Source organism: Triticum urartu, chromosome 5A (assembly GCF_056163025.1).
Source record: "Triticum urartu cultivar PI428250 chromosome 5A, HENAU_Tu73, whole genome shotgun sequence".
In the NCBI taxonomy this organism is placed as follows: Eukaryota; Viridiplantae; Streptophyta; class Magnoliopsida; order Poales; family Poaceae; genus Triticum; species Triticum urartu.
Window position 1 is genome coordinate 468,788,615 of NC_141877.1, and position 24,738 is coordinate 468,813,352.

The 24,738-nt window shown below is 47.7% G+C and overlaps 1 protein-coding gene and 2 long non-coding RNA genes across 5 annotated transcripts; 1 reads left to right on the forward strand and 2 right to left on the reverse strand.

Annotated features, from left to right (window-relative positions):
* Positions 1 to 250: 250 nt before the first annotated feature.
* LOC147972012 (uncharacterized) lies at positions 251 to 3,589 on the reverse strand. 3 transcript variants are annotated; one of them, XR_015602376.1, is made up of 5 exons: positions 3,574 to 3,589; positions 3,069 to 3,323; positions 2,727 to 2,990; positions 849 to 929; positions 251 to 502 (listed from the first exon to the last, which is right to left on the reverse strand). It is a non-coding gene; the product is annotated as an uncharacterized LOC147972012 (long non-coding RNA). The 3 variants fall into 3 exon arrangements; XR_015602375.1 differs by having other exon boundaries at positions 2,699 to 2,990; positions 3,574 to 3,588; XR_015602374.1 differs by lacking the exons at positions 2,727 to 2,990; positions 3,069 to 3,323; positions 3,574 to 3,589 and adding an exon at positions 1,843 to 2,692.
* Positions 3,590 to 3,964: 375 nt separating this feature from the next.
* Positions 3,965 to 6,702, forward strand: LOC125509819 (uncharacterized). The gene is made up of 2 exons (XR_007284230.2): positions 3,965 to 4,520; positions 5,176 to 6,702. It is a non-coding gene; the product is annotated as an uncharacterized LOC125509819 (long non-coding RNA).
* Positions 6,703 to 16,230: 9,528 nt separating this feature from the next.
* LOC125556280 (tyrosine N-monooxygenase-like) lies at positions 16,231 to 19,593 on the reverse strand. The gene is made up of 2 exons (XM_048719049.2): positions 18,551 to 19,593; positions 16,231 to 17,046 (listed from the first exon to the last, which is right to left on the reverse strand). The coding sequence occupies exons 1-2, from the start codon at positions 19,556 to 19,558 to the stop codon at positions 16,414 to 16,416; spliced, it is 1,641 nt and encodes a 546-aa protein (XP_048575006.1). The 5' UTR covers positions 19,559 to 19,593; the 3' UTR covers positions 16,231 to 16,413.
* Positions 19,594 to 24,738: the final 5,145 nt, after the last annotated feature.

Below are 24,738 nucleotides of genomic sequence, written 5' to 3' on the forward strand. Positions count from 1 at the left end.
TTGACTTCCCACCACCCCACAAAAGCATAAGCTTAAACCCTTTGTTGTTTGTCTTCGTTCATAATTCAATAGGTGAAAATCATGTGCTGGAATGTGATGTAAGGTTAAAAGCAGTGAAGATGCGCCTTGACGAAGCAAAACTCTGGTGAGGTAAGGGGAAAAGAAAAGAAGAAACAGGGCTTATGGCCCTCCTTCAACACAAGGTATGTCTTAGCATGTAACAATATTATACCCAATGAAAAAGAAACTGTGAATTAACGGGTCCCTACATTTATTTATGATAAAGTATGTTTAGTATGTCTTCCCCCAAAACCGACAGATCTCAAGTCACGTCTTAGTCTAAGTGTTTACAATAAATTATGTTCAAAAATCCGTCCCTTAAAACCGACAGAGCTCAAGTCACATTTTAGTATAATATATTTACATATGTTCACAATCCCCTTCATCACATCTTAATGTCAATTGGTGAAGGCGGCGGAGATTTCCAAGGTCCACTCTTGTTCTGCATGGAAACAAAAGCCACAACATCAACAATGTGTGAAGATCTCTGAAATAGCAAAATAAAATCTTTATTGAAATAGCAAAATCTCTAATGCATGAACATGTTGTTCGCTCTTTACTTGTTAAGCCATTATAGCTGTTTGGTTACAAAGACGTAGGACAGTGATAAAGTAGTAGGCATTGCCTCAACCACCAAATGATTTAAGTGGAGAACATATATGCAAACAAGATATCGATATTTATGATTTCTAGGTGCATTAGCAATAGTGCATACCAAGATGTGAACATCTGATGTGCCTTAGATTGACAGATACTTTGTGCCAAAGTAATTTTGAAATGTCAATTACCTTGCTACTAATATCTATGGTTATAGCAGAAGTGTGAGACACCTTCTTGGTAGCTCGCACAGGGTAGAAGTATGCATCAGCCTGAAAAATGTACAGTTAATCACAAATTCTTTCTGGCAAAAGATTGGTAACCTTGCTGCACTAGGAGCCAACTCAGACTTCTCCAAAAATATGCAGTGCAGCAAGGATTTATCACAAAAGACACCACCAAGTTAAATCATCGGTGAGTTAGGTGAAAAAACAAGTGTTTCAGAAAGAACAGAAAAGGCTTCAACCATTCTTTAGTTTTATATCATGGTTTATTCAGGTGGCTAGCCAGGTGATATTCTAGAAGGCACACCTATAGAGAGAAATTGCTGGAGACAACGGAAATTAGCGCACAGGGTAATTCAAGAGAATAGGCTAGTAAGTGGCATTGATGTTCCATGAGTTCTTCACCAGATGGACGCATTGTTGTTTGTTGAGCAAGGGTAGCCCAATAGAGTTTACGCATCGCTCAGCAGTGATCCGCAACCTTAACCATACCCAACCAATGCAGCACCTGGAGACTGAGAGCTGATGGGTGTGACGGGTACAAAATGCAACATAAAAGCACCAAATTTTGCTTAAACTACAATGCAAATATTTCGACCCCCGAAACTACAAAACCTGCTAGTTCTAACCCCTTCATTATCTCTCTAGATGAGACACATTAAACCTGTCGGTGTTTTTGGGCGTTTGGCCATATTGGATGAAGTGGACACATAGAGACCACTCAGCAAATCAAACACAACGGAAATTCGTTACTGAATGACCCCACAATATCCCCTCCCTCTGTCCGCCTCCCTCTTCATCCATTCCCCTCCTCCTCCCAGAAATTCACACCATATAACATCAAGCCACGGCATGGGACCTAACGATTCTCGGATCTTTCCCGCAAAAAAGAAAAAAAGGATTCTCGGATCTAGCAACCAAACCAAAAGCCCTTAAGAACAAATCAGGTCTAGGGTTATACCGGCGACTGGCCGCCGCCTGCCCCTCCTGCCTTCACCGCTTCCTCCGCCCGCCTCTCCTGCCAGTCCCCCGCCGCGCCACCTGCCTCCCCGGCCTGCAGCGCTTCCTCCGCCTGCTTCGCCGCAACGCGTGTCGCCGACGCCACCATGGTTCTAGCCCTTCCTAGGGTTCTGCGAGACGCGGTGTGGGGTGTGGGTGTGTGCGTGCGCGTGTGTGTCTTATTTTTTTAGGATTTGGGATGATCCCACATTTCAGTGGCGTAGCCAGGCCCCAGGTCGCCCGGGTCGTGGCGCCCGATCTCTTTGTTGACTGTAGAGTCGTCGACATTACTTTGTTTTTCTAGGATTTGGGAGATGATCTCACGTTTCATGCACATGATGATGTATGTTTTTTTCCTAGATTGCTTTCTGATACGGGTTTGGGGGGAGGTAATGCTGGGCCGGAGGCCTGTGTTGTTCCACGAAAAGAAGAAGAAAAGAGTTGTTCCAGAACGAGAAGTCACCGAAAACGAGCAGAAGGAGGGCCAAAAGAACGATGTTGTTTCTCAAAAAAAAAATAATGTTGTTGCCTGCAGGCAGAGCAGGCCCATGGTAAAAGCGAGCATTGTAGCCCGCCTGAACAGGCAGTAAGCCCATTGGAAATGCCGGTACTGCAGCCCGGTCGGAAGCACCCGAAAAACGAGCAGGAGGAGTCTTCAGGAAGAGCAGGCCGTAGGCCCATTAGAAAGGCCGGCGCTGCAGCCCGGTCGAACTAATTTTCGAAAGTCTCTCAAAAAAAATAATTTTCGAAATTCGACTAAAAAAACTAATTTTCGAAACAAAACTCAGTTTGAAAATATTTTCAAAAAAATAATTTACCTGTGCATCGCCTGATGGAACTACGTACCCTCCGGGGCTGCCATGAACCGAACTGGCAGGTGCTTGTTAAGTTGCTACCCTTCGTCTCTCTCGTTGCCTGGAGCTGTAGCTGGTGGCTATGGTTGTTAGCTGGCGTTGATTGTTGAAGAAGCTATGGAGGTTCTCTCTGCTGAAGCTAGGTACAGCTGCAACGCTAACGTTCATAGCGTGGATGACAACGCCTCCGCCTGACGGCCTGAAGAGCACGCCGGCTGTTCCTTTGGTAGCAGGGGCGGAGCTTTTGAGCATGAATCTAGGAAGGGGCCAACAAAACTTTAAACATGTACAGAGAGTGTTTACAAACAAATAATCAGTGCGTTCGGATGCTCACCTTTCAGCTACGGGGGCACTCCCCGCTGGCGAGGCTGCATACGCCTCCGCCTCCTCGCCCACCTCCGGTGTAGCGAGGTATAGGAGAGATGCCATGACCAACGGCAGCACGACCTGAAGGAGGCCGCCGGGTGGAGGCGTGAGGAGGAGGAGGAGGAGGCGCGAGGGAAGCAAGGGCTCGAGCAGCTACGGCAGCGGGAGAGCTTTGCAGGCGACGAGTTGCCATGGTGGTACCTAGAGGAAGGAGGAGGGGTAGCTACCCAAGAGCAAATGCTTCAGCTGCACATATATACTCTAACTCAGGCGTACGCTGTCAACCACTGCGGAGTTCCAGTGAACGTTTCTAGGCTCGAGCCGAGCTCGAGCCGACTCCAAGCTAGTCTTTGAGATTGACGTTAAGCTCGAGCTCGAGCTCAGCGCAGCATAGTGGTGACTAATGAATGTTAGCGAGTTGGACGATGCGCATGCGACAGCGACACAACGAAAACGTCTCATTGTAGTAGTACCTGATGCGGCTCGCGTTCGCATTCGTGCTCGGGTTAGGACCATGCTCATGCCTGCTTTGTGCTCTTGGATAACCGGAGAGCCGAGCCACCGGCGGTAATGGCAAACGGCTCTTGGGAGCGGCAAATGTCCCGTCTATATTCTGCGGGCCGCCCAGCCTGTGCCAGTGCTACAACACAACAAAGTTATTGATGCCCACGAGATTGAGATTCCCGCTTTGTTATTTCAAAACGAGAAAAGATGCCTACTTTGTTTTAATGCCTACTCTAATTTGCTGTCGGCCACCGGTGTGGGTGGGAGTGACACATGTGAAAGCATTGATGAGTGGAGTTCATGTCTTTCCGCCCTAGTGTGTGGTGATGTGCTCCCTAGACTGTCGAATGCCGACGGGAGCTGGTAGAGTCCGCTCACTGCTCCTCACATTTCATGCTGTTTTTCTTCTGCAGGAGAGAGTGGCGACCGAGGTAGTTCTCTCACGTCAAGGATTCGTTTCAATCTTCTTGCACTTACACCCTGCAGCTATTCTAATTTGAGGCACAAGTCCCTGGCATACACACTTGTCCTGCCACACCCTTGACGAACCCATAGACCTTGTTCTTTCCTCCTCCCTGTCTCTACTCTCCCTCTATTTTCCCACACCGCCCCGCCAAGAGCCACTGTCGGGCTCCGTCCAAGACGCCATCGTTTCTCCACCACAAGCGATGCCAGATCTTCCCCGATGAGAAGTGTCACCGACTCTCCACCCTCCACCATCCACCAGCCGTCCACGCCATCCATGCTTGAGCTCGCTGAGTTTTCCCCCCAAGTTTGTTCATGTTTTCTTTTCATCTTGGAGCTGATTTATTACTAGTGTTCTTGATTCCTCTTTTGGTCCATGGCAGACGTGCTTTTTTTCATGTCCATGGTAGCTGCCTTCCCGACATGCTTGAGCCAATTATTCATCTTCATGGTCTGTTCATACTCGATCCCGATCGGTTTTATATCTTAAAAAATTCCAAAGTTGTGTTCACTCATGAGAAATCAATTTGTCCATGGTAAACACACGAGCATGCATCTTTCACCCTTCTTTTGCGGATCAACATGCATCTTTCACTTTTTACTACGTATGAGATTCAGTTACCGCACCAAAATACTCCTTTTATTTGAGTATGAATGTTGGGAAATTACAATTCATGGTCTAATTGTGTGCTTTCTTCATCCGTTTTACTTTATGGTTAAAGAAAAATCAGGAGATGTTCATGAAGTTTGCTTTCCAATATACATGATGCTAAAATTTGGTCGCATGTGAAGCATGAACTTTACGTTCAATCATATAGTTATGAAGGAAGAAATAGAAAATCTTCATGTCAATCATGCATTGATCCGTGCTTTGTTGTTACGACCAAAGGGAAAAGAGGAAATAGGGAAGGGTGCTATCTGCATACAAACATGATTGCCCAATGATAAAATGACTGAAGCTAGGGGTTTAAATGCAAAAGAGAAGAAGAAGCATGAATCTTACAATTGTTTGGGTCGTCCAACCAATTTTGGTTTTACATTCTTGTCCATAGGCCCTTCCTTTCATATATTATATGGTTATCTTTCGTCTTAATCCAAAAATGCAGACATGGACAGCTAGAAAAGGAACTTGGTCAGGCCGCACTCACTGATAGGGACAACAACATGCAGACATCAAAGACGGCTTCGAGGTCGAAGCATTCGGATTTGTCTGGTGGGTCGGATCGGTCTAGTGGATATTATTTATATCTTGGGATTTGCAAACATACCAACTGATTTTATTGATTTTTTGGACTTCCCAATTGATTTTGTTCATCTACTCACCCTGCAACAGGTAGTATAATATAGTATAAAAATATAAGATAATAGAAACTTGAGCCATACCAAAATATTAAAATGTTGTCACCTTGCAAGGAAAAAAAGGATTTTCCCGCAAAAAAAGGGGAAAGGGGACTATAAAACAAAACTGAGACTGAGACTGAGACTGAGACTGAGACTAAACCCGAAAGCAAATCTCATAAAATCTATTTCGTGTTCGGTTTTCAAGTTTAGGTATTAACGTGTTGGGATAGTTTTTTGTGTGTTTGGGAAGAGGTGTTGGGATAGATCTCTCGCTATCTCTGTGTCCGCCTCGTTTTCCACACACACATACAAAAAGAGAGCTTTAGTGTATGTTTGATTTTTCTTTGAATGTATAAAAGCGGGAATAGTCCCTCAATTCCAAAATACTTTTATTTTAATCAATCGAAATTTAAGCTTGACCAAATTTATAGGAAAAAAGTACCAACATCTAAAATACCAAATTAGTTTCGTCGTGGAAATTTAGTTCGACAATCTAGTATTGGTGTATTTTTCTACATGTTTGGTCATACTTGGAAATTTCAACTTTTCTTTTTGGATTAGAGACTTTGAAAAACGCTACTCTACACACAATTAAAAATAACGCTACTCTATTACCGAAAAGAGGCATTTTCTCTTCTCCCCCCTCCATCGTAGTTTCCATGGGCCAAATCATATATTTATACTACTGGGCATGATATGGCATTATTTTTGTGGCCATCGTAGAAAGATAAGAATGGTTGGGTTGTCACGTTCTTGTCTTGCTGGAACGCATAATCGGGAGGTTTGGTATTTGCCACTCAAAACGTCCACGTCTGGTTGTCGTGTTTGCGAGTTTCTAGCTGACAAGCTCCCTCTACCCATAGAAAGGTAGACAAGTGGGTGTAAGGTCGTCTCTGTCGGAGTAATTAATATACTGCCGTGCACCACTGAACGCTACGCATCGTGCTCTAGAATAACCCGCCCGCAGAGATCTGGTTTGTGCTCCGATTGCTTTGGTGATGGCACAGTCCGTCATCCATACGTCTGTCAGGGAAGGCCACATTCGCCGGCGGCTCATCCGTCAGGAGGCTCTCTTGGCCGACAAGTTGGACTCGTCGTCGGCAGTTCGGTCAGAAGAAACTCTGGCAGATTAGCAGTTCGGTCAGAAGTATTATATGTGTATATTAAAAATAAAAGAGGAGAAATCCAGGCGCTGGTTTTGGCACCAACAAGTATCGAACGGAATTTCCACTCCCACATGCGAAAGGAAAACAGTCTTGCTTCAACTTAACAAAGTCTTAGTCGATGCTATATCTAGGAGATGTTACATTGAGATTCGTGCAAAAAAATTATTTTTTCCCTCTCTTATATGTTATGTCACTTGATTGGGACTTGATTAAATCTCAGTCTGACTGGGACCTAACCACACCCAAAGGAAAAACCCACTGCAGCAGTTAGCCCGACTGATTTTCTCTTAGTCTGCTTAACTAAAACTTCACCTTGAAGTCGACAGCAGGAGTAGAAAAATAGCGGATTGAATGCTGGACTTGAGCCCGCTGACGGCAGTTGTATTCGTCTGAGCGTTAGTCTGCAACAACGTAAACAAGCCGCTCAAAAAAATTATACGGCAGTACACATCGTCACTTATTGTGTTCGACGCTGCTGCGAGGGGACAAACAATACAGCCCAAAAACTAGAGACAACTCGAGAAAACCCTGCTGGCCGGGGAGAATAGGAAGCCCCGCCGTGCCGGCAATGGACAAGGAAGTCGAAATATAATATATTCATGGCAGTCACAATTGGCGCCAGCCCAGTGCCTCCGGCCAGCCTCATAGTGCTGTATACGGCCCGTGGTTACTTATACCATTACAATGTGTTCAAGCTTCTTCTTCCTTCACAGCCAGCTGCTCTTTTTTTCTTCTGATAATGCAGCCAGCTGCTGTTACTGGTAAACTACGCCTTCTTGATTGTCTACGCTTTACAAATTGGTCCATAGATCAAGTCCGAGGGAGGAATTGTCTTGTCTGCTGACGGCAAGTTTTATATATGAATAATAATTAGTAAGAAGCCCGTTTGCTCCTACGAAACGACTTAACAGCCAAGTCATAAGAATTAATCCACTTGCTTTCATACCACCTCATTGTTGCAAAGAGTCACTCAAACTTTTTTTATATGAAGGAGGACATTGCCCGGCTTTGAATTAATGAAGCCCTTACAAAAACCAGTACAACACAACACCATACCACACCACACAACAACAAAGAAAATAAAATAAAATGACAATATACAAGGGTGGTCAGGAGCAGTAACAAACCTCAGACCAAACAAAGGCGCAAAGACACCACTTGAAGTCATAGTGCCCTCAAATGTGGTAATAGGATCAAAGCAAATAATTCGTGATGTTTATAGTTTTAGTTTACTCTAAACTATAAAACTTTCACTATTCAAACTATTTCACTATGAGGTTGCAGAACCTAATTTGTGACTGATGAGGCAACCGGCGCCGCTGCTGATAATAAGTACCATTCCTCCTCCACTCCCCACATCGCCGCCCCACAAGACATCTCTTCCTCCCCTCACATCCTTCTTATCACGGTCCACGGTGGCGCTTTTGATAAAGATGCGGCTATTATTATCTAACTAAGCGGAGGCGCTTTCATAACAAACAAAGCAACCATATAAAATACTCCCTCCGTCTCAAAATAAATGACTCAACTTTGTACTAACTCTAGTACGAAGTTAGTTCACAGTTGAGTCACTTATTTTGAGACGGAGGGAGTATGAAGCTTATTATTACCATGATGTTAAAACAACACTTCATGGAAAATGTGAATAAATTACCATGAAGCAAGCAAGCACACATACACACACACATGCACACTACTTGCATGATGCAAAAAACACATCATGGCAAAAAAAGAATAAAAAATGTTGTCATGCACAAACATTACTTGCCATGATGCAAAGAAAAAAAACAGGTTAAGGCGAATTGTGTGTAAAATTGCCATGATGGAAAAAAAATGTATGCAAAATTGACATGATGCTAAAAAAACACTTCATGGCAAAAATATGAATGAATTGTCATGATGCACACAGATCACTTGCCATGATGCAAAAAAAAACAGATTTAGATGAATTCAGTTTAAAAATTGCCATGATGCTCAAAAAAACACTTCATGTCAAAAATGTGAATAAATTGTCATGATGCACACACATCGTACAATACAACATACATGCAGAGTTAAAAAAAAAGTGCCATGGTAAGACACTATTGTAAGATAAATATTTGCCACGCTGGCTTGAAACATCTCCCATGTATTTTGCCATGGTCTAATTACTAAATTTGCCATGGCCTAATTGTAAAACTTGCCATGTTCTAATTATAAAATTTGCCATGTTTGGAAATTTTCCATGGTCTAAACTAAATTTTGCCATGGTTAAGTAAGAAAAAAAACATAAAAATTTCCATAGGAATGTTGCAAAAAAAGACCTAAATTTGCCATTTTGGAATACAAAAATGTTGTGATTTTTTCGTGTGAATTTAGAAAATATTTATAAGATTTCCAATGGTAGATTACAACAAATTGACATATGAACATTAGAAAAAGTTTAAACCATTGCCATGTGAACATTTCCCATGTATTTTTCCATCATCTAATTACTAAATTTGCCATGGTATAATTAATTTATTTGCTATGTGTAGAAATTTGACATGGTCATAAAATTGCCGTCACCTATTACCATGGTCAAATTACTAAAATTAAGGGGGGGGGGTGCACTAAAAATATCGTGGCAAAAATTTTGGAAAATAAAGAAACATGTTTGTAAGGTTTAGATGGCAAAAAATATGAGATTATTTGCCACTGTCTATAGAAATTAAAAATGACATAGTCATATACAATAAATTTGCCCTGATGCGAAAATTGGAATTGCCATGGTAAAAAAATGCAATAAATTTGCCATGATCCACTAAACTAATTTCGGCATGATCCATAAACTAAATTGCCATGGTACTTTAATGAAAATTTTCATGTTTGTGTGAGAAATTTGCCGTGTGTGTAAAAAAAGAACAAAATACGAACAAAGAATTTGCCATGGCAAAAAGTTAATTTTGCCATCGTAACTAATGGAAATTTGCCATGGTGAAAATAAAAGGTACATTTTGCCATAGCAAAAAAGTGAAGAATTTGCCTTAGCAATGTAATTAAATTTCCATGATTGTATGACAAAAAGGTTGAAGTTCATAATTTACCATGGCAACTTTTTAAAACTATTCATAATTAGGGGTCACAAATTATCCGAAAAAGCAATTTTGCCATGGAAATTTTCAAAATACCATGCATGTGTGTCCAGCATCAATTTCCCATGGCAAAATTTAAAAGCACAATGGCATGAATAATTTACCAGGTTGACATGGTTTAGAAAAAAAAAGCTTGCCATATGACTAAACATGAAAAGCATTACTAATTGCCATGGGTCAAAAATTTAGACTCTGTAGCGACGAAAAATGAAGATGCCATAGCAAAAACAACTTAAGTCACCATGGGAAACACATCATAATTTTCCATCCGTTCTATAAGTTGTGTGCTCCATTTGAGTGAAAATTGATTGATGTACCTGCATAGTGAACAAGTGCAACCATTCACGCATTCAGTTAAGAAAAAAACGGATTTGCTAAAACTCATTCGAATGCTTTTTTCTTTGGTCTCATTCGCTTTTGTGGCCGTCGGATCAAACGCAGCGCGATTCGTTTTTCTGACCGATGCGAGCGTGCACTGCTCGTCCCGTATGAGGAGCAGCTCATGTGCGTGAACTTTACCCAGGCTTTTTGCTTGCTTATTTGCCTGAGCTGGGCTATGTGGGCTTTTTGTTTTCCTTTTTCCCGACCAAAAAAGAAAGATGGGGATTGAAGGATGTGAACGCTGTGTAGCCTTTTGCATGTTTTGTCATTTGGTTACTGTAGCTTTCAGGGGGTAAACTCTTTGTAAGGACTTTTTTAAACTTTTTTTCTCATGATTAATTGCTGTTTTTGTTTTTGTTTTTTGTTTCTTTTCTTATTTCACTATATTTAATAGAATTTTGTTTCACTCTTTTCTTATTTTTATTATATTCATTTTATTTTAAATATAATATTCATTTGGTACCCAAGATTGCAAATGGATTGGTTAGGTTTATTTTTACAAAATTTTCCTCTTATTATTATTATTATTATTATTATTATTACTATTGTTGTTGTTGTTGTTGTTGTTGTTGTTGTTATTTTAACAGAATCATCGTGCCAACACATTAATGAAATTTAGATTGAAAAATAGGGTGTCGGTGGGACAGGGGCCAGTTACATGTCTACCACTAGACATGCAACTACAAGCGATGTAACCCGATTGCAATTGCACCGGCACAAAGCAATTGCAACTGGGGTTGGGAGGGGAACTTGTCGGGCCAGTTGCATGTCGTATTAGAAATGTAACTACAAGTGTTGTAATCCGACTGCAACTGCACGGGGCACAAAGCAACTGCAACTGGGGTCCGGAGAGGAGTTGTCGGGATAGTTGCATGTCCATCATTAGACATGCAACTGCAAGTGTTGTAACCCGACTACAGCTTCAAGCGTTGTTACCCGACTGCAACTGCAGGGGGGGGCAGAAAACACTGCAACTGGGGTCGGGAAAGAAGTTGTCGAGGCCAATTGCATGTCCACCACTAGACATGCAACTACAAGTGTTGTAACCCGACTGCAACTGCACAGGGCACAAAGTGACTGCAACTTGGGCTAGGAGAAGTGTTGTCGAGGCCAGTTGCATGTACATCACTAGACATGCAATTACAAGTGTTCTAACCCGACTGCAACTGCACGAGCACAAAGTGACTGCAACTGCATGAGCACAAAGTGACTGCAACTGGATCAAGCGGGAGTTATCGGGATCAATTGCATGTGCACCACTAAACATGCAATTTGCAAGCATTTTCTTGTTCTTAAATATTTGTACTACTAAAAAAAGAAGGTGTAGTATACGTATATACATGGCGTGTTTTATGTATGTACATGCGTGCCCGTTTGAAAGCATGTACATGCAGCCGGCCGGGACACGAAAAGAGGAAAATACAACGCGGAGAAGACGCATGAAGACACACGCACACAACAAAACTCACTCCACTCAACGTCTCGTCACACCCAGCTCACATGTACGAGCCAGACATGCAGCCGAGGGACGGACGTACGTGGAACAGACAATAACAACGTGGCAGATACGATCGAGTCCAAAATGTTTTCTCTTATTTTCCTCTTCGCTTTCTATACAAGCCCAAATAATTTTTGATCAAAGCCCGCTGATAGACGGGACAGCAACAATCAAAAAGAAGTCCAGCAATCCATATAGGATGAATGAGATCAAATGATTCTAGGGAAAAAAAAATGAGACCAAATTATATCTCAGCTAGATGAGTTTTAGGCACTCCCAAAAAAAATGGCTATTCCTAGTTCCTAACAGCAATGAGATTAGACATGCAAATAAGCAGATGCAGCGAAAAAAGGGCGCGGGGTTATCAGCCTCATAGTGCAAAGGAAATGGATGAATCCCACAAACATGTGGCCGTCGCTTGAGCTGTCCCAGACTTGGAGACGCCCGTCTTGTCGTCGGCGGTGAACACGACAGGTGCTCCTCCCTGCCCTGGCGAATTGCTCGGAGGCATGGTCGCCAGAACCATATGGGCCAGCCAAATGCCCGGCCAGAACAGCTGCCGGCGAGGTTTTCCGTATGCCTGCTGGATCCGGTTGCCAGCGAATCATGCTCCGGCTTGATCCCCCCGCCTCCTCCTACGGTGAGGACGAGGCCTCGCTGCCCCAGCGCAGGATGTGCAGCGCCACCCAGTGAGCCTGCTGGTTGCGGGTTGCTGCTCGCCGAACTCCCCGGCGAGCGTGCTGGTGGTCAGCCTCCGATTCTCCCTGCACGCCGCCCATCTCCATCGAGCTTGTTGCTGCTCGCCGCACTCCCAGGCGAACGTGTTGGTGCTGATGCCGACCTTGGCCAGCGAGCCTCCGTCTCTCTCCTGAATGCCGTCCCTTCTCCCATCGCGTCATCGGCCTTCGGCCTGATTCCGTGCACCACCGGCAGCCCCTGCTGCATCGCCGGATGATTCCCTTCCGAGCTCCTCTGCTCTGAGATGCTATGCGCCGCTCGCGGTTGCCGGCGAGGACGCCGGCAATCTCGCGACCACGTTGCCGGGATCCTCTCTCTCTGCTCTCACTTGCTCCGTCGGGGTCAACGAGAAGATATGCGAAGTGGGAACCTATCTGGTGCAACGGTGAATTTGGTGCTATCGGTGGACTGATCTTCGTATCCCACTTTATAAACATTGAAAAATCATGAAATTTTGTGAGGGTGTAAATATGACACATATCTATCATAGTACAAAATTTTAGATTCAAATTCAACGTAAATAGTTAGAAACAAAAAAGACAAATCATACTGTGAATAGTACCTATTGAATCCAACCCATTTTCTATATCACCGGTGAAATTGTCCTTTTTTTGTTTTCCATTCCCGTGTTTTCAATTTGGATCTCAAATTGTTTAGTATGACAGATTCTTGTTGCTAGTACAACATACTTTTTGTTCAAAATTATTTGACATTCATAAATTGATTTTATTAACTTGATGCACAGGTAGCACAAGATGGCTCAGTGCACTAGATATTTTCCCAAAGTGAGGGGGAGTGAGCGAGCGAGGAAAGAATAGTAGTACTCCCTTCGTCCCAAAATTCTTGCCTTATATTTGTCTAGATGCACACACTATTTAAGACAAAAATTTTAGGACGGAGGCAGTACTAGGAAGTACTCTCTCCGTTTCTTTTTATTCCGCGTATAAAATTTGGTTAAAGTTATAGTACACAAAGTTTGACCAAATTTATATAAAAAGATAATCATCTATGATACTAAAACTATATAGTATAAAAATACATTAAATGGTGCATCTCATAATTTTGATTTCATCTTGTGAGTAATGACATTTTTAATATAAAGTTAGTCAAATTTTATAAAACTGGACTATAAACATATCTTATATGCAGATTAAAAAGAAACAAAAAAAGTAGTAGAAACGTTCAGGCGAGGACCCAGAATAGCTACTAGGAAGTACTAGGAACGTTCGAGCCAGAACCCAAACATCCGAACGACCGCTGTGGCTGACGTGGCTTTGCGCCTTAAGATTGATGCAACGCATCTAAGAGTATCTCTAGCCGCACCTCCAACAAGTCCTTCCAAGACGATTTTACCATGCCGGTGTCGAAAAACGGTCCAGTCGCGTTTTCAGAAGACCGTTTTTCGCCGGCTCAGGGCGAAATTAGTGCCGGCGGACCCAGGCCGAACCCGGCTTTCTAGGAGCGCCTGGGGCGCCGACACAAGCGAAAAGGGCGCGTGAGTCCGCCCTGTCGGCGAGGCGAGCGCCTCTTCCCACCGTTTCTTCCCGCATTTTCCTCAATTCCCTCCCGTACTCTTCCTTCCTCCCGCCAATCTCCCTCCTGCTCGCCTCCCTCCCAGCCGGCCGCCAGCCAAAGCAGAGGAAGCCGAGGGCGCCGCCGATCAAGCCACCGGTCATGTCAAACGCCGAGTGGAGGGCGGAAGTTCAGCGGCGGGAGGCCGTCACCGCCGACCGGCGGAACAGGGCCATCGCCAAAAAGGCCCGCGATAACGTGGCGCGCGCGGCTGCGGCTGCCTCGGCGGACCAAATCGAGGCCGAGGCGGCTCGCGCGGGGATGATGAATCCACCCGAAAGCCACGCCCAGTACGCGCCCTGGGATCAGCAAGGCGCCGGCTCTCCGCAACCATGGGGATCGCCCTCGCCGGGCTACACCGACGGTGACGCGCACGGTGGGTTCAACCCAAACGTCACCTTCCCCATGGATACCCGGTCCAGCGCACGCCCTCTCCCGCCTTCGCCGGCGTGCGGTACCCTTCATACAACTACTCGCCGCCCGCCTACGCTTCCTCCCCGACGCCCCCGCTACGACGTGGCCCGCTGCCCTTCTCGCACCTCGGCGACACCGACGAGACCGAGGCCGACATGGACGACATCATCGTGACAGGTTCGGCCGCGGCCGCCGCATCTCCCGGGTTCGTCACCCAGGACGAGGTGGTGGATTCAGTGGCGGCATGGACGGCAAGCTCGGCTACGTCTACGGTGAGGACGAGCAGGAGGAGGAGGACGAGGAGGAGGAGGAGGAGGAGCCGACGCCTGCGACGGCGAAGGGGCGCAAGAAGAAGCGGGCGGCCAGGACAGGCGAGCCGCGCATCAAGTGGGCGTCCAAGGAGGAGGAATGCCTCACCGAAGCATGGAAAGTCGTCTGCCTCGACCCGACGACCGGCACGAATCAAAGCGTCGACACGTACTGGGACCGCATCAAGGCCGAGTTCGACGAGCGCAAGCTCGTCGACCCCTACTTCAAAGACGTCTACATGCAGCGCAGCTCCAAGGCGATGGCGAACCATTGGGGGCGTATCTAGGGGGCGTGCAACAAATGGCATGGGGTCGTCGAGGAGGTCGCGGCTTGCCCAGAGATCGGCGCCAGCGTCGAGGATCAGGTATGCCACGCCGGCCTCCCGCTTCTCTTCGCCGTATACGCGCGCCAACTGTTTGTCCCTCCGCGCAGTTGTTGCGCATGTTCACCCTGTACCGGCAGAGCAACAGCGACGCCGAATTCAAATACCTCCACGTCTACAAGCGCATTGACAAGTGCGAGAAGTGGGCGGAAGTCCGGCGCACCCTCGACAAGGCCAAGGAGACCTACAAGCCGGACGCGCCGACTCCTGGCGCATCGGAAGGGCCGCCGGATGGCAACAAAGTTGTCAAGAAGGGGAAATACGCCGACACGGCCACCGCTCGAGTGCAGGAGTCCATCGAGCACTGTCTCGCCGATGCGCAGGCCCGGGCAGTCCTTCGTGAAGAGAAGATCGAGGTGCGGTGGCCGGCGTTGATGTCAAGCAGCGCCGTCAAGCTCGACCTGCTCCGGACGAACGTCGCTGCGAAGAAGAGAAACACCGACCTGGTTTCCTGCTGGGCGGGGCGGACATGCTTCAGAGCACCGACGAGGCGGTCAAGGCGTGGTACTTGGCGGAGCGCGGCCTCATCCTGAAGCAGCTTCCCTCGACAAGGCCGCCGACGCCGACGCACATGCCGCCGCCGCCAAGCCCGCGTGACGACGCATCCACGACGCTCAGCACCACCGAAGCCGCGCCGACGCCGCCCAGCGCAGAGGCTGCTCCGACACCGCCAAGCCCGTGCACACCAACTCCGCCGACACCTGGGGCATAGCCCGCCGAGTGATGCGCACGTGAACTTCTGCCGCTCTATTTTTTGTACGCCGAATTGTGGCTTGCGATCGCCCGACTTGTGGCGTCTTTTTTTTTAAGAAACAAGAGTTACAAACTCGAGTAACGGGGCAGTATATAGACTGACTTGTGGCGTCTTTTGTGAGCGGGAATTACCAAGTTCGGATTTTTCGCGTCCTGGGAGCGACGCCTGGGGGCGTGACTGAGCGCTAGGTCGCCCCAGGGGCCGAACTAGTGCCGGTTCGCTTCCAGACCGTCCTTTTTTAGCGCCTGGGAGCCGAACGGCTGGAGATGATCTAACGAGTAACAACAGAGAGGGCGTTCGAGCCGAGATGCCAGAAATCTGACCGTTCGGCCTTTATCATTTCCGTTATTTTAAAGCATCTCTCTAAGCACTTCATTATATTGTCCATGGCCTTTGTATATGGTACAATGTACATAGCCTTACGATATGGTTTACTCAAAAAAAAAAGCCTTACGATATGGTCCAGGTCACCATCGGTTCACGGACAGCTGGGTTCGTCACACAGCCACTTTATTCGATACATACAAACCTAAAAAAAAGGAACGCACGATTTTACTTGTTCCCCACACACACGTTGACTGCATATACCGGGGCTCAGACACGTACGCCCGCGGGCACATACAGCAGCTGCACTATGGATTTCCCCTTCCTTTTATAGCTGTCGCAACGAACAGTCTTACTGAGGCCCGTAGAGATGCGCCGGCAGCCGCGGCCTGGCCTGCAGGCGCAACGGCTCCGCCAGCACGAGGCTACCCTCCGCCTCGCGCAGCTCGACTCCGTCCACGCCGGGCGGCAAGCTCCAGTTGAACCCCTGCAGGAGCCGCGCGAACAGCATGACGGTGAAGAGGGTGCCCAGCGCGATCCCGGGGCAGCCGCGCCTCCCGGTGCTGAAGGACACGAACCGCAGCTCCGGCTCGCTGAGCGCCACGGCAGCGTCGTCGCCGGACAGGTGCCGCTCCGGCCGGAACTCGAGCGGGTCGGCCCACACCCTGGGGTTCCGCCCGAGGGCGACGCGGCTCAGGACGACCTGGCTGCCCCTGGGGACCGAGTACCCGGCGACGGTGGTGTCGGCCATGGCGACGCGGGGCGGGTTGAGCGGGTGGTACGGGTGGAGGCGGAAGGCCTCCCGGATGCAGGCCTTGAGGTAGTTGAGGCTGCGGAGGTCGGGCTCCTGGACCAGCCGGTCCCGGCCGACGACGGCGTCCAGCTCCTCCATCGCCTTCCGCATCAGCTCCGGCTTGTTCATCATCTCCGCCAGCGCCCACTCCACCGCGTTTGACGGGTTGTCCACGCTAGCAATCATGATATCCTGCATGCATGCATGCAATAAAAGTCAGTCCATCGGTCTCTGCTGTCTCAGCAATGGCTGCCGTGCGGACATGTCCGGAGTCAGCTGACCGATTAGGCACGTGAGAACAGAAAGTTTTATATCCCATTACTCTGGGTCCACTACAATTGTGGTTGGGAGAAGGGTGGAAAATAAGTAAATAACCATGGCAAATGGGAAATTTTTCTAGCTGCTGCAGAAAACATAAAAGGTCGGGCAGTGGCCTTTTGTAGGGCCTGAGGATGCAAAACATTAATAATGATTTAAACTTATATGGTTTCGCAAATGAAACCTAGGAGAAATCTATTGTCCTTGCCTGGGTCTATTATTCTCTCTTGTATTTGAAGTCAAATTTTAATCATAAATTTAACTAATAAAATATAAGTTTTACGTATTAATTATAATACTATTCGGAACTTCTTTAAAATACGAATCAATTGATACAAATTTTATGATATACAGTATAACTTACATTTTGATAATTAAATCAATGATCAAATTTTGACAAAAAGTATGAGGAGGACTAGTAAAACCGGATGAAGTACCATCTTATTTTATTTTTTTACTTTGTTTATTATTTTTTCTTAAAGAAAATTATTAAATGTTTGATTAAATGTACATTAATTGTAATCAAGATGTGTCAAATAATAAATTTTAAAATATCAAATAAATCAACTATGAAAACATTTTTTATTATGTATCTGATGATACTGAATTGGTATTGTGAATGTTGATACTTTGTATAAACATAATCAAACAATAGGAAATTAAACATAAGTCAAAATTAATATGTGAAGTAAAAATAAATAATGGGGATTTTTTTAATCACAAACTGGGATACAATGAAAACGACAAAAGTGGAGAAAGGAAGAAAAATGATCACCACAAATAAGATTTACCCTTTTTTTGCGGGAAAAATCAGGTTTACCCGGCTTCCCTTCGTACAAAGACAAAAAGCAACTTGTCAGTACTTCCTCTGATCCATATTATTTGTCGCCCAAATGGATGTATCTAGGCATATTTCAGTGCGAGATACACCCGTTTGAGTGATATGTAAGATGGATCGGAGGGAGTATATCTTTGCCATTGCCTCATGTATACTAATTATATGGTGTATCCAGCTTCGTTTTGTACTTATAATTGTGAGGAAACATTCACATATATGCCAAATCTGGAATGGGTAGCGATAAAAGGCCAAATTTAAAGCCCAACTTAACGTTGGTACATTCAAAATCGAATTTGCCTATTCCTTTTCTCGATTTGTGTTATGAAGTTTCATTCAAATAATTGTAACATGATACTACTAGGTACTACCAGTTATTATGTACGCCATACACTTTTTCAGACTTTTTAAAAAGTTGTCACAAGTTCAAAAAAAAAACATCTGCAAGGTCTCCTACACATGACTTTGATCATCGTCTTTTTATATAAGTATATGAATGAAAGTATACTACTACTAGAATAATAAACGCAATGAATAACTTACAATGGTCTGTGCCTTGATCTCTTCCACGGTGAGGAGAGGCCGCCCGCCCGCGCCGTCAAGCGAGGCGAGCACGTCGAGGAAGTCGGCAACGTCGCGCCGCTCGCCGGCTTTCCGCAGCAGGCGCCACTCCTCCACCCGTTCCTCGATCACCGGGTCGTGCAGCCGGTTCAGCGTCCTCATCACGCCCCTGACGACCTTCTCGTGGCTGTCCAGGTCGAGGCCGACCAGCGCCGGGAAGTAGTCGGACACGGCGAACGCGTCGAGGTAGCCGAGCACCGAGAACAGCGCGTCCACGTGCTCCTCTTCGTCGGGCCCTGGCGCCCCGACGCCGTCCGGCTGGCTGTCGCGGAAATGCCGCCGCCCCAGGGTGAGCCTCCGGATGAGGTTGCCGCAGAAGTGCCTGGCAACGTGGCGCACGTCGACGACGCCGCCGGCATTGCACTGGACCTGGGCGTGCACCCACCGCAGCATGTGGTCGGCCTCCTCCTCACGGGCGCCGCGGAGGCGGTGCTCGGTGGCCGGGGAGAGGACCTCGGCGGTGAGGACGCGCCGCATCTTCCTCCACTGGTCGCCGTAGGGGGAGATGCTGGCGCTGCGGTAGCCCACGCTGAAGGACTCGGCCGCGAACGTGACCGGCCGGTCCGCGAACACAGCGTCGTTCTTGCGCAGCACCTCGCGGGCCATCGCTGGGCAGGCCACGACGACGACGTGCACGGGGCCGAGGCGCACGCGCACGATCTCCCCGCCGGCGTGCTCCAGCAGGCGGTGCAGCCACCGGAAGACGGGCTTGTTCGCGAGCATCTGGTGCATGTTGCCCAGCACCGGCAGCCCCGCGGGCCCCGGTGGCAGCCCGGCGCGCTTGGGCACGGTGGTCTTGCTGCTCTGGCGCCGCAGGAACGCGAGAAGGAGCACGATGGTGGCAGCCGTTGCGGCTAGCATTGCAAGCGCCGGTGCGCCGGCGTTCACTAGTGGCATGGTGGCAGTGGCGTTGGACGAGCACTTCTCCATGTTGTGGCCGTGGTTGAAGTTTGGCTCAATATAAAGGTGGAGATCTTAGGGCTTTACGGTTTTGGTCTTTGCGTACCGATTTGGATTAGTAAATGTAAACGCTGGTGGAGATCGCGCCTTGAAGACAGGAATTTGGTCCGATTTGTTTTGGAATATCACAACTTGAAAATATGTATTAGATTACCTATCATAACTATTATCATGCATGCGAACTAGGCAATTTTAAGATGACATAAAATTAAATAAACAAAATTAAGTATTAAATCATGATACCATATAATAGTAATAAATAGTACTCGTACAATTTTCTCGAACACACGGCAACAAACAGACTATCACGGGGCCTTCCATCTATCTAAACATGCCCGCCAAGAGGAGCGAATCGATTTGGCATGGTACTCCCTTCGATCATTTTTACTTTTTAGTTCGCATATGAGATTTGTTTGAAGTTGAGCCTCGTAAAATTTGATTAGCTTTATAGAGAAAAATACTAACATTCAGAATGTGATATTAATATCAACAGACGTGTCATGACTTAAATTTTGATATTGTATAGCTTTAGCATGGTAGATGTTGATGTTTTTTTCATATAAATATGGTCAAACTTTATGAAGTTTGATTTTATAAAATTCTAATATACAGCGGAGGGAGTAAATATAAACACATATGGAGATCGTGTAGATATGGTATTGGTTGAATTGATTCTGAACATTAAATGTCTGAGCCAAATCCAGGGCAGAGCAATCTACCACTGTAGATAGAGAGACAGGGGAAGAGCGACGATAAATGAAAATTTGACAGGTGGAAGCATAGCAGCGTGGGAGCTCGTGATTCATGCAGCAGCAGCGCACAGTCAGCACTCGGCAGTGCAATTCAAGACGGCCCATGGTGCCAGCACGCACGCAGGCGCAGCAGAGCGTGCATGGGGACGAGGCTGCACTTCACTGCCGCCATATATAGTGCCGGACGTCAGGACGTGCAGTGCCAATGTGATCTGCCGTAATATAGTATCGGCATCTACTGTAACCTGCTGGTATTAGTGTATAGTTGGCGAGAAGACTTGACCAGTGATGGGAGAGAAGATGTGACCTTCAACTAAAGGAAGTTGACGAGGAATGGTGTAGATCTTGATCGATTGAGCATGTAAAATGCACCGGCTACACGCATGCATATGTTGGGTAGAAGGATTAAGGTGGTCGTGAGCCGTGGCGCCGTGACGGTGAGATACTGAGAGTCTGAGATGGCCGGAGCTTCGCGAAGCGCAGGGCGGCGAAAGATCGAGGCTGCGATGGGTCTGTGACGCGGTGGGAATGGGGATGCTGCGAGAACTGCTGCGTGTGCACTGCTTGGCAACAGTTGAAGTACGTGGCAGCAGGAAGGCACGGGCGTACGGCTATTTGTCGGCCAATGGGGGACTTCAATTCTTTCTCCGTTTTCTTGTTCCTTTTTTGGTAGAATGGGGCCTTGCAAATTAAGTTACTGCTCTGGTTCGTCAGGTTGGAAACTTCAATGGCGACGCCGCCCAACGGCCACCCGATCGATCTCACGCTTCACTCTGCCGCCGCGTGCACCACGTCTAGGATGGCCTCCCAACATGCATGCTGGCGCATGTTACCTCAGACCCCTAAGCAAGTCCTGTATTCCTTGTTATTACGGTGGCGCATCGTGGACATAGTTCGATGCGCCTTCGGGCCTTTGTTTTGGTGGATCTAACATTTTGAAACACAAAAACTTATAGAAGCAGCGGTGGGTTGAGAGCTCCCGCATCGAAGCTAGCTGCGACTTCGTCACCGCCGCCGCCGCCACCGCGGCTGCGGCCTAGCTCACCCCCCGAGCTCCACCCGTGACCATGGCCTCCTCTCCACCCACCACCCTCACCCTCCCCAGATCCCTCCCTGGCCACCGACCCCCCCCCCCCCCCATTCCTGCCCTCCGTCCGAACTCCCCTGCAGATCCAGATCCAAGACTGCTGGTTGCCGGTGCTAGTGGTGGTGACGGGGCTTCTCTCTCGCGCTCCGAGGGATGCCCTGGGCTCCTCCCTCCACTCAAGTTGCCGCCCCCTCCAGATCGACTCCCCCCGAACTTGAGGCCACAAATCGTGTCTGATGCATCGCAGACTCTGGCGGAGAAGGGGTGGGTGGAGGTCGGGGGTCGGCATCACCCGAGGCTGGAGAAGCCAGCTGCCCTGCCCCGCAAGAAGAAGGACGACCGCTCCCTCGCATTCAAGCGGAGAGCTTACGGACTCTGCTTCCATTGCTTGGCGGAGGACCACTTTGTCGCCGATTGCCGAGGCCCTGTCACCTGCCTGGGTTGCGGCCACTCTGGCCATTGCAAGCGTGACTGTCCGGGCGGCCTTCCTGCCAGTCAAGGTCGCCTCCGCCGCTCCATGTTGCCGCCATCTACTCCTGGCCTCCCCAACCACAAGCCCCCCAGCTTCTTCACAACAGTTGCAGCAGCGCTCGTGGGCCGCCGTGGTTGCTTCTCCGATGGGGCTCGTTCAGGAGGCCCTTTGTAGCAACTCCGGTGTCTCTTGGTCAGGTCTGTCCGATCCTGGAAAGACTACCTTTGCTGCCGATCTGGGGCTGCTGCAACCCCTTTTTGCAGCACAGACCGAGACGCTGCGCGCCGAACTGCAGGCCCTGGTTACCGCCCGTGTGGAGGAGGTCGTTCAACCTCTCCGCGACATGGCGGTCGCTTTGCAGGGATGGGCGGCCCAGGTCTCAGGCCTCTTGGAGTGGCTGGAGGTTATTAGTGACAGAGTTGTTGCTTCGCCGGCCATCATCTCTTCCTTGGCGCCGATGGGTCCACCTCCTCCCTGGTGTGACCATGAGGAATCGCTGCCTCCTGTTGTTGCTTGCGGTAAGGATATCAGTGATGCGGGTGTGGCCGGTTGCTCATCCGAGGTACTGGCTGTTGTGGCTCTACTTGTAGATGTTCCTCCTCCTTTCGATCTAGCTCTGCACAGGATGGTGACTCAAGGTGAGGAGGCGCAAGCTAAGGTTGCTGAGAAAGTCAGAGGGACCGATGATATGGAGCGGACTGAGGTGTCCTTACCTGTTGGCTTGGTTGGAGAGGTGCCGCCCTTGGTCTCCTCTCCAGGGATGACTGCCTTAGAGGGCAATACCTATATGATGTCTTCCGGGTCCGAGGAGCTACTCGGTTACATTGGAGTGCCTTCAACCACCTTATTGGATGAGCTCCTAAGCAGTTTCAGTTGCACAACACCACAGTCCTTGCTCGTAGAACCGATTCATTTGCAGATTGAAGGGGCATCTACTTGTTCCGGAAGGCGTAGTGACCGTTTGGATAAAAAGAACAAAAACTGCAACATTCCTACTGCCAAACGCGCTGAATATAGGTTGGCGGAGGCTTATGGGGAACTATCGAATGGAATGAAGTCTAAGAAAGCCACCGAGGAGGAGGTGCAAGAGAATATGAAGCCTTATCTACAGATGTATAAGAAACCGCTTACGCCAACGGTGGTCCAGGCAATCCGTGCCTTGGTGGAAGTCAATGTTTGATCTCATTTTTCAGAAGGTTAGGCCCAAGTACACAGCTAGTTGCAGGCGTGTTCTTGAGGTTGCAGAGGTTGACTTGGTTGGGTATGTTGTGTTGTCGGTGGTCTTGGGCTTAGGCACCCTTGTATCTGGCTCGGACGACGTCCCTTGAGTGCTAGCCCGGTCTTTGTGGTCTTCGTCGGTTTCCCTTATGTAACCGTGCCATGTATGGTTTTTGGGTCCAGTTTCTCCTATTAACTGGACCAATTCTCTTCTTCTTAATGCAATGCAGGAGCTCCCCGCCCTCTGACGAGGTTCCGTCAAAAGAAACAGCGGTTGAGAAGTCGTCGATGCAGAGCATCAGACGTCACGTTCGTGATCTACGAAGCCATCCGAATCCAAATGGATCCACGAAAACCTAAACTGGGTGGATGCCGGAAGACCCGTCGGAGGCACAAAATCTCACATCCCCCCCGGGTGATAAGAACACCGATGGAACAGAGAAAAGGGCGGAAAAGAGATTATTCCTAAATTTGGAAAACGTCACTGCCACATCAACCCAAACCAAAAATGGAGATTCCCTAAAGAAAATCTGACACAAATTACTCACGTCATTGTCCGCCAAGTACGGATCCGAGATCGAACTTACCGTCGTCAAGGGCCATAAACCGACGCCGTCTTCTCCGGTGTCCTAACCAGGCTGGTCCACCGTCGAAGCTTGCGGCGTTGGATTTGTCCGGCCGCTGCCAGCTACACCAACGCCGCCATCGAGCATCACCTGGCGAAGGCCTCCACTTGAGCCCGAGCAACCCTCTAAGATCCCCAAGACATTCCCAGGAAAGTCGTCCCTGAACCGGACCTCCCACCCATCATCGACACCATGTGGGCTTTGACCGACGACACACCCTCACCACGAGAGGGGAAGGCGGCTAAGGTTAGGAGCATCGCCTTAGCCTCTCTCTCTCTCATGAAGTGTTATAGGGAAACGTTTCAAAGGTTAGGGTATGGCTTAATATCTCCGAGAGCATATATAATATTGAGCGATGCAATATATAAAAAGGTTATCTCGAAAACATGGATGATGGCAAAAAACTTACCAAAGGGGGATGGTTCCAGTCGCAACAAAGCATGTGACGAATGCTCCTCCATGTGAAGTGTAGCTGGCCGCTTAAGCTCATCTCTAATCGAATCCTTAACAATCCTGAAACTCTCATATTGAGACCTTTTGGAGAGTTAAACTCTAGCTAACAGAATTCTCAAACCTATAATTTCTCAAAAAATTATGGAGTTAAACCTCAAAAGATTCATTTCCTACTCAAATTTTGGCAGGAAACGCTAATTCTCTCCAAATCTCATATGTGCTCCTCCCATAGAAAAATGGCATAGCCACCGATGCCGCCCAATTGACCTACATGCCGCTCCCACCGACGCAACTCCTCCTTCCCCTCCCCGACCAAACCATAGCTTTCCATGCCGCCCTCAAACCCCCACCTTTAATTTAGCTCATCTTAGCCTTAATTTATCTCTAATAAATGGTATCTACTTTAATTGTGTACTAAGATGTTGTGTTATGGAATACTATGTATAATTGTGCACTATGTGGTCCTAATCTAGTTCCGAATTTAGTTTCAAATGAGATGTTTGTGCACAATATGGATTTTTCATGAGTTAAATTTGAGGGTT

Coding starts and splice junctions, on each gene's coding strand:
- LOC125556280 (XM_048719049.2), bottom strand. CDS start 19,558: ATGGAGAAGTGCTCGTCCAACGCCACTGCCACCATGCCACTAGTGAAC. Junction 17,047..18,550: donor AGATCAAGGCACAGACCATT/GTAAGTTATTCA, acceptor GCATGCATGCAG/GATATCATGATTGCTAGCGT.